The sequence below is a fragment of the Anas acuta genome, chromosome 2 (assembly GCF_963932015.1).
Source record: "Anas acuta chromosome 2, bAnaAcu1.1, whole genome shotgun sequence".
Lineage (NCBI taxonomy): Eukaryota > Metazoa > Chordata > Aves > Anseriformes > Anatidae > Anas > Anas acuta.
The window spans coordinates 137283523-137296734 of record NC_088980.1 but is presented as its reverse complement, the minus strand read 5'-3'; the positions used below and the strand labels follow the sequence as shown (position 1 = coordinate 137296734).

The window sequence follows — 13212 nt, the reverse complement described above, 5'->3', positions numbered from 1 at the left end:
CTCAGCGCCCCCCCTGAGGCGGGCACGCGGCCCCTCACGTCCCCCGCGCATGACATCACCCCCACTCCCTCCCCCCGTCCCTTTCCACCAATCAGCGGCGAGCTTAGTGCCATGCCGCGCGGCGGCCGCGCTTCCACCACTCAGCGCCCTCCTTACAGGGCCCGGCCGCCGCCCCGCCCTCCCCTCCCTCCCTGGCGCGGCGGCGGAGGCGGAGCCGGCCCCGCGGCGGAGCCAAGATGGCGGCGCGTGGGTGAGCGCGGCGCGCCCGGAGCCTCCTCCCGCTGCCGTTGCTGCCCGGGGCCGCGCTCGCCCCCAGCCCCTCCGCCACAGCACCCCGGGGCCTCCGGGGAGCGGCCGCGAGCGCCCCGGGGCGAGCCCGGTAGGCGGCGGCGGCCCGGAGGCCGCGGGCCCTCCCCCCCCCCCCCCTCCTTTCCTCCGCCTCATTGTGTGCCCGGCCCCTGCCCGCCTCCCTCCGCCGGGGGGAGCCGCGGCGGCGGCGGCGGCGCGGACCATGACCTCCATCCACTTCGTGGTGCACCCGCTGCCGGGCACCGAGGACCAGCTCAATGACCGGTGAGGGCCGGGGTGGGGGTAGGGGCGGGAGGGGAGCCCCGCAGGGCCCGGGCCCCGCCGGGAAGGGCCTCGCCGAGGCCTCCCCCGGGGCCCTCAGCCCCTTCCCGGCGGGTGCGGGGCCCTGCGCGGGCTCTCAGCGCTCTGTGCTTCTCCCCCCTCACTGTTTATTTATTTATTTTTAATAATAAAGCAGGCCCCGCTGCCGCATCGCTGCTGTTCTGCGGCTCGGCGGGGGGAAGCCGGCGGCCGGCTTGGCTCGGGGAGGAAAGGCAGAGCCCAGGGGAAGCGGCCTGGGAGGAAACCGGGCTGCGAGGCCGCTCTCCTGCCCCGCTCGGTGCGGCGCTGACAGCGGGCGCTGCGGCTCTGCGCCTCGGCGCGGGGCTTGCCCGGAGCGTGCGCTGCGCTTGGTACGCGCCGCTGCTGCTCCTGGCCGTAAATCCTTTAGAAACGTGCAGATCTTCATTTCTTTCGAAGTTTGTGCACGGAAATAATCCATATTTTTAATCATCGCTGGGTAGAGATCGTATATTTTATACTGCAGAGAAACTCTATTTAATTTTTCCAATTGTCTTTTAGGTATATATAAAACTTTAAAAAGTGCACACTCGTGCTTTTATATATATATTTATATATTATATATATAAATATAGTATATATACATATTTATATATATATTATATATTTTGTGATCTTAGTGGGTTTCAGGACAGGTCTGGGTCCAGCTCCCTTCCCCTGTTATTTGCAGTTTGGCTAAGGAAAAGTGATCTGTAGAGAAACGCTATTTAATCTTTACAAGTGTTTTTGGATATATATAGTTTTTAAAAAGTGGATGCTTTGGGTTATATTCTCAGGGATTTTTGTGATCTTGCCGGGTTTCAGAATAGGTCAGGGTCCAGCTCACTTCCCCTGTTTGCAGTTGGGGTTAGGACAAGTGACCCAGCTGTGCTGAGACAACTTTGTTAAGACACGGCAGAGGTTCGAGGGCATGCGATGAGGAAAATGGGTCATTGTAAAGATAAAACTCCTGCCAAACTGCATTACCCCTGCTCTTAAAAGACGGAAAAGAAACTCGTAATGATAAAACAGGTCCTGGACTTGAAGCATGTCAGCGTGGAGCATGTTTTTTTTTTTTCCTTAACCTGATGATGCATTTTGCAGGACCCTGCTTCCTTTGGGGAGGCCTGCCCATTCCTAAGGGATTGTTTGGCTTTCTCCACAGTAACGCGTTGGGATTTGGCATACATCTTCCCTTAGAGTGACAGGCTGAGAGGTGATGCTGTAGGAGGAGTTCTGCTGCTTCTTCATTGTGCTGGTTTGATTTAGGATAATGATCTGGGGCTTCAAACTTAAAAGGACCCCAGCGGTTTTTCTTTGTCTTTCTTCCTTTCTTTCTTTCCCTTCATTTTATATTTTTTTTAATGTTGGTAGGCCCTTTAGAAAGCATTTAGCATGTAATTATCGTGCTTTGCTTGGAGTGAGAGAGCTCATCTATTTTTTCTTTAATGTAACCTGTTTTCTTCATTTACTGTTAAACATGGTGTCCCTTCAGTCTCCATAATGCTTCCTAATTTATTATTTTCTGTTTCTTACCATTGCAGCAGCTTTTTTGATACAGGAAGCTTCATCAAGTGTGGTAATTAATAGAAGGAGAAGGCTGCAGAAGTGCCTTTAAGTAGTGACTTATTCTGAAAAAATCAAGCGGCCCCTCAATCTGAGCTGCAAGTCATAAATTTCCGCTTGGTAAACATCATTTCACGAGAAGCGTGGTAGCTGCGCACCAGAACTTGCAGGGCAGGGAAACGGGAACGGTTCAGAAATGGGGCTGAGGTGCCCGTGTACGTGCTGCAAATGCCAGCTCAATTCTATCAGCGTTGTTGCCTATTGCAGTTCTGTCAATAGAGATTAGGATCAGGACAGCTGAATGAATTTTCACATCATATACACATGGAAGTTGGAATCCTGGAACATCTCCAGGCTCTGTTTCTTTCCCTCCTTGCCCTCCGTAGGCTTTTTGAGGCCGCGCTGCAGGTCGTGGTCAGTATTCCCAGTTGCTTTTTTCTGTCTCCGTTCAGCATGATAATTGCTGCTCAAAATCCGATTTTGGGGCTCTAGTTCTGCGTTGTGCGTGTTCATTAGGAGCGTGCGTGGAACGTGGTCGGTCGTATTGCTTTCAGGAGTGCAGTAATCACATTTTAAAGCACAAGGGATTTATTAGTGCAGTCCTGGTGTGAATTTTTATCCGAAAGTACTCGCTACACTTAGCAGTAATCAGTGTGGATGTCTGCAGTGGACGGGTTGTGTTTGGAAAGCATCCTGTTCTTCAAGTGCTGCTACGCTCTCCAAAAGGCGAGGAAGTAGCTGTTCTCAGTTTGATTTGGTGCAGTTTGTGTCACTCCATTCTGCAGTTTTTATTCTATTTTCAGTGTCTGTAGTTACCCCTTTTACTCAGCAGCGACTCGGAGAGCAGCACAGCACTGAAGAGCGGAAGAAAAAGTAACTGTAGAACCGCGAATAATTGGGAAGGCTCCCAAACGCGGGCGCGCACCGTCGGAAAGTGCTTAACTAGTATTTTTGAGAACACTTAATGCTCTGCCTTCGTGGTAGTTATTAGACCTCTCTCAAATTACTTGAAGCAATGTTGGCTTCTCCGTGGTGCTCATCCAGATGTCTGGAAGCTAGGTGTGCTGGAGAAAGCTCACCGAGTCCAAGGTTATATTTACTCCTGAAGCTGTCTTAGATTTCACTTTTTGAAACGGGTAACAGGCTGAACTTTCGTTTTGGATGAGCTGAAGTAATTAAACCTTTTCCTCTAAGTTTATTTAGGAAGGGTAGGTAACTTGGAGCTCTTCCCCTGAACCATTTCTCTGCAAAGTGAATATGGAAAGTTTAGTGGGAGAAATATCAGGGATGGCCTGCAGTAAGGCTCTGTGAAGTATTTGGGTTGTAAATAATTACTGTCACCTCTGAAAAAGAGAAGCCCAGCTTCTACTGCAGTGCGTGTTAAATATATTGTATGGGTTATCCACCCCACTCCAGGTATGTTTCAGAGTTGGAGACTTTGTGCCTTGTAAAGGAAGCTTAATGCCCAACTTCATCGATAGGTCTGTCTTAGAAAATGTTAGTTTTTTAAATTTTTATGTTGGGTAGGAAGTGGGTGTAACCATAGCCAATAACTATTTCGTGGCTGTTAGGAAACCTCCCAGGAGCAGCTCAACCTGCTGCTCTGTGGAACGGGAGCCGTGCTCCTCGCGTTACGCTTTGTGGCTTTCCCTAGACAAGCTCCCCGTTGGGGATGGGGATTGTCTGGAGGCTTTGCTTTGTGTTTTTACCTTGCACTAAGAAAATTACCATCAGCTAAGCCATTGAAGTGGTGGCACAGATAGGGGAAGATGTCATTTTTGAAGTGGTTATTATTGATGTATGGGTAATGTCCTTTCTTCCTTCCCCTGTGAAGATGAGACCCGGTGAATGTGGTTAAAGAGGGAGTGTTTTGCAGTTCAGGTGAGTGGCACGCAGTCGGTTCTCTCGCAGCGATGTGACAAAGTTCACTCACAGCTGCAGTGAGTGCCTGCCTGCAGTCGTGCTGGGGGAAGGAAGGGATCTCCTGCTCCTAAGGGAGTTTGTTTTGCCTTAGTATGTTCAGTGCCTTGCTCTGTTATTTGAATGCTTCAGTTTAGGCATGGCCTAAAATAAGTAAAATTAACTAGGGAGCTTTACATCCATGTTAAAACCCTCTGACAACCAATTTCCACAGAAAAAGCACCTGGCAAGGACGCGTCCTTCTAGTCTGTGTCTTCTCGCTCACGTGCACGAAAGCATCATTGGCACGGTGATGGGTAAGAGAGCAGTGGCTGTGTGGGCTGATGCTCTGGCCGATTCTTCCCCCTTCTTTGCCTTTACTGATGAGCAAATCGGTTAAAAATCCCCAGCAGATGTTGCTGGACGGAGCTGGGGCAGGGCGTGGTGTGGTTCTGTGCGGGGAGCCAGCGGGGATGTGGAGCTGCTGTCCCGGCCCCGAACGCCTGCAGGAACTGCACGTGGGGAGGGAATGCGCCTGGTAACGAGGCTTTGGGTATCCCACAGCTCCATCCTCTACACCCACCGGCCTCCTGGGAGACCCCGTCCTCTCCTGGCGAGGAGGCAGCCCCAGCATAAACTCCTCGTTGCTGCACAGGGCTGGGGGAGAAGGGATTGTCTGGCTTGGTTTGAAATAGAAAACCTCTGAGCTGCATGCGGCACTGCAGCCTTCTGTGCGCATACTTGTAGCTCAAGTGATTTATTTTGGCGTGCTTTAAAGCGTTTCCTAATCTATTGTAGCAAAGCTGAAGTCAGCCTGCCTCAAACAGAGATGGATGGACTGAGGTTTGATTACGGGGAAGCCATCGCTGACGTAGTGCTTGGGTTCTGGGAGTTGGTTGCTCCATGAGACTTTAGGAACAGGAGATGTGCTGATTTATTTATTTATTTTTTTAAATGAAAGCTTTGAGGTGTGTCAAATGGTTTGTACCACCAACGTGGTTCACACATTAAGAAGCAGGGCGTTAAGATTTCATCTCTTTATTTTTCTATGTTGTTATTTAAGGGTGATGATTTGGGAACCTGAGCATCTCCTTTAGTCTAATTTAGTATCTTCATTTATTAATCAATTTAGTATCTTCTGTAGAAATTCTGCCTGCAGGTTTACTTTCTTAAATATGTGAGACCTTCTTCAGTAGATCAGAATAAGAAATCTGAGATCAGACTTTTTGTTTTTAGGCAGCTTGGTTCTAATTTTGTTGATAAATAGAAATGTGGTTGCTTCTGCCCTCTGACTAATGGAACTTCTGTTAAAACAGCTCAAAAACTTTAAATTGCATATACGCATACTTCCAAGGCCAATTTTTCACTAGCTGTTGAAAATTTTCCTATGAGCCAATTAACTTTTCATATCTGATTGATTGTCTGAGATTCCTTACCCATAGGCCAGCAGATGTTCCTGGGTGGGTGAGCATCAGAATAGATGGGTTTAAAAAAAAAAAGAAGCATTTTTAAAAAGTGCTGTACGAGGGAGAGTAGGAGGGAAGAGGAAGCAGGATTGAGGTCCTTCCATTTTGAAAGCAGCGAGTTTATTTTGGCTACTGTAATGTGACACTGTACTGCGAGTGATCCGAGATGAGAGTGGCTGTGAGCGGTCACGAGGAATTTGGTAAAATAGCAATTGGGGCACAAACGTTGTCTCTTTTCCCTTTTCAAATCAGCTGTGGAGTTCAGGCGTTTTTGTTGAATAGATCAATAATTAAGTAAGATTAACGGGATCACATCTGAATAGTTGTGTTTTAAGGAGAGCAGCGCATGACAGCTGCAAGAAAACCTTTTTAACTCTTAGTTTTCTTTGGTATCAGTCAACAAGGTTTATGTTCTACTTCTTTGATTACAGCTTTCAACCTGCAACATCATACTTTTAGGGTAACTTTGGTACAGGATGTGTTTATTAAATACTACAAAAGTATTCTCAGTGGCAGCTAGAACAAGATGTCTGTCATAAATATGTAATTAAGCCATATGGCTTTAATCAGCGCATATTACATGTTCTTCCTTAAACTTTCTAAAGTTTGAGCAGATAACTGTTCCGAGCCCAATTACACTGTGTCAGAAGTTACTTAACACTTGAGGGAAAAAAAAGAGGGATGTACCTAATCGTGGCAGGCTTTGCAGGGTGTCAGAGCTCTGTTTTTACTGTTATGGCACGGTTAATTGTCCTTGGCTTAAATGAAGCGGGCTGCAGTCTGCATTTGAAAATTGCATCAAGAAGGGGAGGGGACTTCAAAGTAGCTTTGATTGCAGCGAGTGCACTGACGGCTGCCTAGGTAGTTAAATTTGCAAGGTGTTCCCTATAAAAAGTTCTGGCTTTTCCTGCATCCACTCAACGGCTGCTTTAACTGAGATAAAACCAGGCAGAAAAACTACTTGGGCTTCTCTGCTGCACAACTTTATGTCTTTTAAACTTAAATTCAGTGAAGCCCAGCAAAGGTTTGGCTCTTGGTAACATCTTCCTATAGAAGACTGCAGCAGTAGGCACCTGTACGTGCCCCGGGGAGAATGTGGGAACAAGGCCTGGTTGCAGTGGCTGGAAGATTTTAAATGGGGAGGGAACAGTTAGGAGAAAAAAGTATTGAATTAAGCATGAAAATAGAGATTTTCAAGGTGTTTTTGTGCAATACTGTGAGCCTGGCAGTGTAAATGAGGATGGTCACAGCATCGATGAGGCTACCACAGCAACAATTACCCGGCTTTCAGACCTTAAGCTCTTCGTTGTTCTTAGCATAGTATTATTCTAATCATAGTTTCTGTACTCTTAAAAAGTCTTTGCTTTAAAAAAAAGTCAACCAATGCTGCCTATTTCTCTCTTACCCTTCCCCTCCAGGGAAAATTAACTGCTCTCTTCGAATCTTTGAGAGAGAACAGGTACTGCCTCGGTCACACAGAGGTATGAGATTTGCCAGTCCTGTGCACTGCAGACATGCTGAAGCAGTGAGCAGAAGGGTGTAAGGTGGACACAGTGGGCATCCACGTTTCTGTAAAATAACTGGCTTGGATCGCGTTGAGGAGTGATGTAAGCACTGAATTTTTGCTGTCTTGGAGATCTTTGCCTACCTCTCGAAACTCGCATTGCCGCTGCCAGCAAAATTGGTGACAGTAAATGTTTCACCCTGTCTTCCAGAAAATCTCCGCTGCTGTGCCTTAAAGCACAGCATGCTTTACAGTACTAAATCATATCGGTACAGAAAAGCTTTGAGTGTGAACTTGCCACCCGTTTTCAACACCCCAGCAAGATTTTGTTGCAGTGCTAAAAATGCTCTTTAACACAGCATTCTGTGTTTTGTCTCATCGCCTATTTTTGTCAGCCCGAGCCCATTAATGTTACGCCATAAGGTGTCTCTTGGAGACTTCTCAAATAATTCGCATCCCAAAAGAGATTACATGCGTGTTCGCTGCAGTTTTATTTTGGGCAGCTTTTCTTCTCCGGTAAGCCAGTTACTACCTTGTATCAGAGAAGATGTTCCGAAATAGCTCCGCTCCTTTGTGTTTCTGATTTAACTTTACAGTATGGCATTTTCATAAAGAATGTGGACTAAAAACTGAAAACATTCAGCTGATTAATGCTATTTTGGAAGGCGGCCGCGTTGGAGCTACGAACTGTCACTGCTGTTTTATTGCCAGCCGCGAGGTCTGCCAGCTCCATTTGTGACATCGGTAACGCAACTCAACAGATGAGAGTACGGAGGCTGCTGGGGGGGTTCACAATCCTAAGAAATGGATGTCTTCAGACAAAAAAAAAAAAAGAAAAACAACCAACAAAACAAAACCCCAAAACATTAGAGGGGATGTGTTTTGTTTGGTTGTGTGGGGGCTGTTCTTTTTTTTTTTCTTTCACACACTGATCAGCATTGTGGATGTTCAGAAATATCTTGAGTATTCTGGGATGATGATACTGTACAGCTGCACTTTTCCAGTTCGCTAGAAAATAACCCCAAAAGAAACTTGGGTGCTCTGTGCACAGGGTTTTGTGGCATTGCTTTCTGCAGCGTGTTTGCCATCATCTCCAGCTCAAGCTGGATTCTCATTTTTGTCTTTTTTCATGCTGTGTAGAAGTAGTAGTTGACTGGTTCAAGCCAAGCCTGTGTTAAAACAGCATTTTTTCTCAAAGATGGATCTCATTTTTTTCAAGATGGATCTTAAATATATGGACTCTGACGTAGACTTACGGACAAATATTTCTGCTACGCTGTTTTTTACCAAAAATGTGACTGAAAAATAGTTACCCATGTGAATGTAGTTGAATGAAAGACCTAAACCTTACTCTTTCATCTTGCAAAATAATTTTGCTTGAACATATCTCAGTGTTTATTCTTTCACTTATAACGTGGCATTCTGCTTTTCTCTGTCCATCCTGGAAATGAAGAGAGATGCATTTATTTTCTAACTAGTAAATATCCATAAGGGTTCTTGGAAAAAAGGACTTACTGCTTTTAATACTTTTCTTGAAAAAAAGCTTTTCATAGAACTAGGTTGTCTGACCTTTAATGACAAAGATCTGTCTCTTAAGGTTGTCAAAACTCTTGTGTTCAGCTTTGACCATACTTAAAATCATAATAATTACAGTGTCTGTCTCCCCTTCACCCACTTATTTATGCAGTTTGCTGACTTTGGCAAAACCTATCTCCAGAACAGGGATGTAAAGGACCTGAATAACACTCCAGTGATGCAAACCTTGCTGTTGTGGGGTCAGATCAGGTAGGCAAAGCACACCGTGCCTGGGATTGCCCTGTGCTGGCTGGGCAGGAGCAGCCGGAGCGTTGCTTCGTTCCCTTGTGGCTCAGCATCGGCCAGGTCTGTTACCTGAAATAGTATGGCCACAGGCAAAACGTGAAGTAGGAGGTACCCAGCGTGCTGCTTCAGGAGCTCTTGCAGGGGAACCAAAATGCTGGTTAGGCTGAGGGGAAGCACCTGGAGTTTTGTGGCTGCGGTACAGACAGATGGAGAAAAGCAAATTGTTTTCAGCAGTGGAAGAAAAAAAAAATAAAAAAAGGTATTGTGAGGAGCTCCGCACCTCAAAAGCTGGGTTTTCTTTTGAGTTATTTTGCCTACGGTGTGCATCTGACAGCGATTTGGCTCTTGTTTTTCTGGCATGGTGCTTGCTTTCTATTCCCTATGCCAGGTCTCGTTCTGTTCCTACCTAAATCAAAGACACAGTGACTGAGGGGAAGGTTTTGAAGTTGTGTGTTTGGTAGAAGAAAGTACAGTGTGAGGAGAGCTTCATGGTTTTTAAAGGCAGTTTTTAGCAACTTGGGAATGCAACGTGCAGGTCCTGCTGTGGCACCAGAGTTTTGGCTGAAGGTTTTAGGCCTTCAAATATGAGGAATTGGCAAATAAAGGACTGGACTTGCTAAATTATCCTTCCATAGCGCTACAACTAGCCAAGACAAAAAGTACTTAAAAATTCAACAAATTTTTACCTTTTTTTTTTGTAGCATTTGAACGTCCTTATCAAAGGCCATTCGTTATCTGACATTGCACATAGTGGTCATGGCTTCAAAAAGCTTAATGTAGGGGTGCAGAGATCATGACTTGGGTTCCCACAGAAGCCACAAGTCAGCCCAGAAGCTGGCTTTGCTGCTTTTAAGCCTCCATGGTGGTAAATACGCAGCCCCTGTGGTGGCTTATAAGGAACTCTTGAAGGACCTTTAGCAATCTAACACCACCAGTCACAAAAAAAATCCTAATATTTTACACTAGCCAGGTATTTATTTTTTTTGGTAGCTTCCTAGCCACGTGTTGGGAGACAGCAGTTGCATGTTTCTTAACGTTTCAATACTGCCTCCTGCTATTTAATGTGGATGTTTTTCAAGTATCCTTGAATTAAACCACGAGGTTCTGAATTCCCACTCCACATTTTACTGTCACGGCAGGATTTGCTTGCTGAAATGACGGGTAACTGAATAGTTTACAGCTTGCATTGTCCTCAGATGGGGAGCTCACACCCAGCTGAGGGAGTTGGTTCAGTCGTTGAGCTTTTAATGGCCTTCTGGCTGAGGAAACAGCCTCGTGCTAAATGTTAAACAGAAATTCGGAGCAACTACAGGGACTTTGTGCAGGTGAACAGAGCCTCGCAGCATGAAATGATGACTTGATGCATTCTACACGAGAGAACATATTTGTGTCTTGTGTTGCCTGAATCTACAACCCATATTTTTGGAAGTCTGCTGGCACTGAATTTGCCTCAATCCGATGTTATTCCTTCTCCTGTTGCATGAGTCTTTTCTTTTTTTTCCCTCACAGAAACTCCTAGGCATCGAGGCAACCTGCAGATCTATGTCTCCTTCCCTACAAAGTCCTCTGAATACCGTACTAAATACCAACACGTGTAGGTGTGCGGCTCCTGTCAGGATCTTACCGCTTCTGATTTCTTTCTGTTTGTATTCAGTCTTTTTATTACAGCTGTTTGCAGAAGGGGGCTGTGCTGGGCCGTAGCTATTTTAGGGCAGGGGTGTTTGCTTATTGAAGCAGTGTGACTGACCTTCTGCTCCTCTCGAGCTAGTTTATGGCTGTGCTTTGCACTTTTTGCAGTTATTGTTCAGAAGGTCGTGTTCTCAGGTGTCACATCAATGATAAATATGAGGAAAGGGGCTAAGCAGATTTGAACTAGAGGAACTGGTCAGTCACATCCAGGCAACTCATCGTTAATCAGAGGCATTGAATTCAGGCAAACCTGTGCTGCTTTTCACAAGTCCAACAGGTGGCTGTCCCCTGGTCCTACTGGAGGGTTTTTCTCGGTAGAGTAACTCCATCTGGATGTCTTAGTACCCACGAGTATTTTTGTTTTGTCTAAATGCTACTTCTCAAATGGTTCTCACACTCCTCAGTGTATTATTTTTTTTTTTTCCCTAAGCCACTGCCCTTACAGGGATTTGCCCCTACAGCAAAATGAGAACTCCTGGCTTTTCAGTGACAAAATCATCCTGCTGATGATTGATCCTTCAAGTGTCCTGAAAGGAAAAACTCCTCACAATCCCAAGGTGGCTGAGGCTGGCAGGGCCCTCTGGAGCCAGCCGGTGCCACCCGTGCCCAAGCAGGGACACCCAGAGCAGGGTGCCCAGCACCACGTCCAGGCGGCTGCTGAAGGGCTCCAAGGAGGAGACCCCACAGCCTCTGGGCAGCCTGTGCCAGGGCTCCGTCACCCGCACAGCACAGAAGGGCTCCTGGTGCTCAGGGGGAGCCTCCTGGGGGCCAGGTTGCGCCCAGGGCCTCCTGTCCTGGATTTACAGACAGTGATGAGATCCCCTGGGCCTCCTCTTCTCCAGGCTGAGCAGTCCCAGCTCTCAGCCTCTCCTCACAGGAGGGGGGCTCCAGGCCCTCCATGGGGCTGTCCTCAGTGTGTCCATGTCTCTCTTGCACTGAGGGAGCCCAGCACTGGGGCACAGCACTCGAGGTGTGACATCCCCAGTGCTGACTAGAGGAGAAGGATCCCTTCTTGACCTCCTGGCACCGTTCCTCCTAATTACCCTTTGTTGCAAGGACGCACTGCTGGCCCCTGTTCAGCTTGGTGCCCACCAGGATCCTCAGGTCAATCTGCTTTCTGCATTTTCTGTCAATCTGCTTTCCCGCAGCATGGCCCCCAGCGAGTATTGCTGCGTGGGGTTGTTTTTGTTCCCCAGGTTCAGGATTCTGCACTTCTTGTTGAACATCCAGAGGTTTCTGTCAGCCCATCTCCAGCCTGCCGAGGCCCCTCTGGGTGACAGCATCACCTGTGGTGTATCTGCACCCTCCTCCCCCCAGATTTCTGCTTTCCAGTGGTGTTGCAGGGACCTCAGAGGGAGTCATTTGCTCGCTGTTTGCCACATTAGCTTTCTGTTAGCGCTTACTGACTCAGCGCCGTGTGGTACCGTTGTTCCAGGGCGGGTTATTAAACCATCAGCACTGCCTTTATCCATCAAACTGACAGTCCTGGATAATCAGGTTTGGGAGCCATTTTCTGTAAGGCCCCGGAGACAGAATACAGACTAGCTGGTAGCCGGGCCCCTCGGCTGCCTTGTTTTCTTCCTGTTTGTGGCAGTGACCAGCGCTGGATGACAGAAGGATTGCGAGAAGACACCCAGTGATGCTTTTCCGCGTGATAACAGTTCGCATGATAACAATTTGCAGCTCGGAGGTTTCCTGAGCAGCATGCAATAGCTGAGTGCTTCTCGCGTTTCTGGGAATGGAGCGAGGACAGCGGAACCGCATGTGGGCTGTGCTGCAGCTGATTACTGTGAGTGGCACAACTTTGGTGTCTGATGTCTTTATTTCGGTGATCCGGGGTCCGTACCTGCCTTTACACCACTGCTCTGCCACCCCTTGCTCATTGGTGGTGGAGATTTTTCACCTTTATTTCTTCTGTGCCATGAGTAGGGCATTTGGTACGGGAACTGTGGCAGGCTGCCTCTTTATGAAGCTGCAGCGTTTCAGAGATTTGGCATGGCAATCAGGGCTACGTTAATTCGATTTTGCATTCCTCTACTTGGAGTGGTTCATCACACCCATTAGTTTAGATGTCCCTTTCCTTTTCCTCCTCTAACCCTTGCTGTCACCACGTGGCGCTGAGGTTAGGGAAGCCCTTACAGTGTGGCCCTGCCTGATATCTTAACCTTGCTCAGAGTGCATGAAGAGCTTTTTATGGCTGTAAAGGAGCAACTTCAGGAAAGAAAATCCAAGAGAATCGTCTAAATACCATGTCTGGGACTCTGCAGCGCTCCTCGCCAAGTACAGAAAGGCTTCCTTCTTTCTGGAGACATGCAGCATGTTCACATCTTCTTTTACATCTCCGTAGTTAAATCCTTTGTTTGGGTTGTTTCGCTTCAGTGATTTTTACTGTGTGCTCTTTAAAGACCTAGCTGACATTTAAAAATTTAGTTGGAAGCTGCTAAGTCAAATGGAAAGCAGCTTGCTTTATGGCGGCAAAGAAATTCATCTCTGAGATGGTGGAATTTATTTTCATTCTTTTAAATAGATGGGCCAAAAGCACTATTATTTGAGTAAAACCGCAAAACATGCAGATTAGATACCAGCACCTAGAAATATTTTTTGTTGTTGTTATTCAGCAGCAAATAAGCTTTTGAGGGG

General features: G+C 47.1%; 1 protein-coding gene across 14 annotated transcripts in view; it reads left to right on the top strand.

Moving 5' to 3' along the window:
- The first annotated feature begins 209 nt into the window (after window positions 1-209).
- UBR5 (ubiquitin protein ligase E3 component n-recognin 5) overlaps window positions 210-13212 on the top strand; it is an 80309-nt gene continuing 67306 nt past the window's right edge. For 9 of the 14 annotated variants that reach the window (XM_068672397.1, XM_068672396.1, XM_068672389.1 and 6 more), the window contains exon 1: window positions 211-573. In XM_068672397.1, the coding sequence (XP_068528498.1) occupies window positions 512-573 (62 nt within the window). In that variant the 5' untranslated portion in view covers window positions 211-511. Of the gene's footprint in view, window positions 574-13212 lie in introns of all 14 variants that reach the window. The other 5 variants (XM_068672393.1, XM_068672385.1, XM_068672383.1 and 2 more) reach the window with 1 other exon arrangement.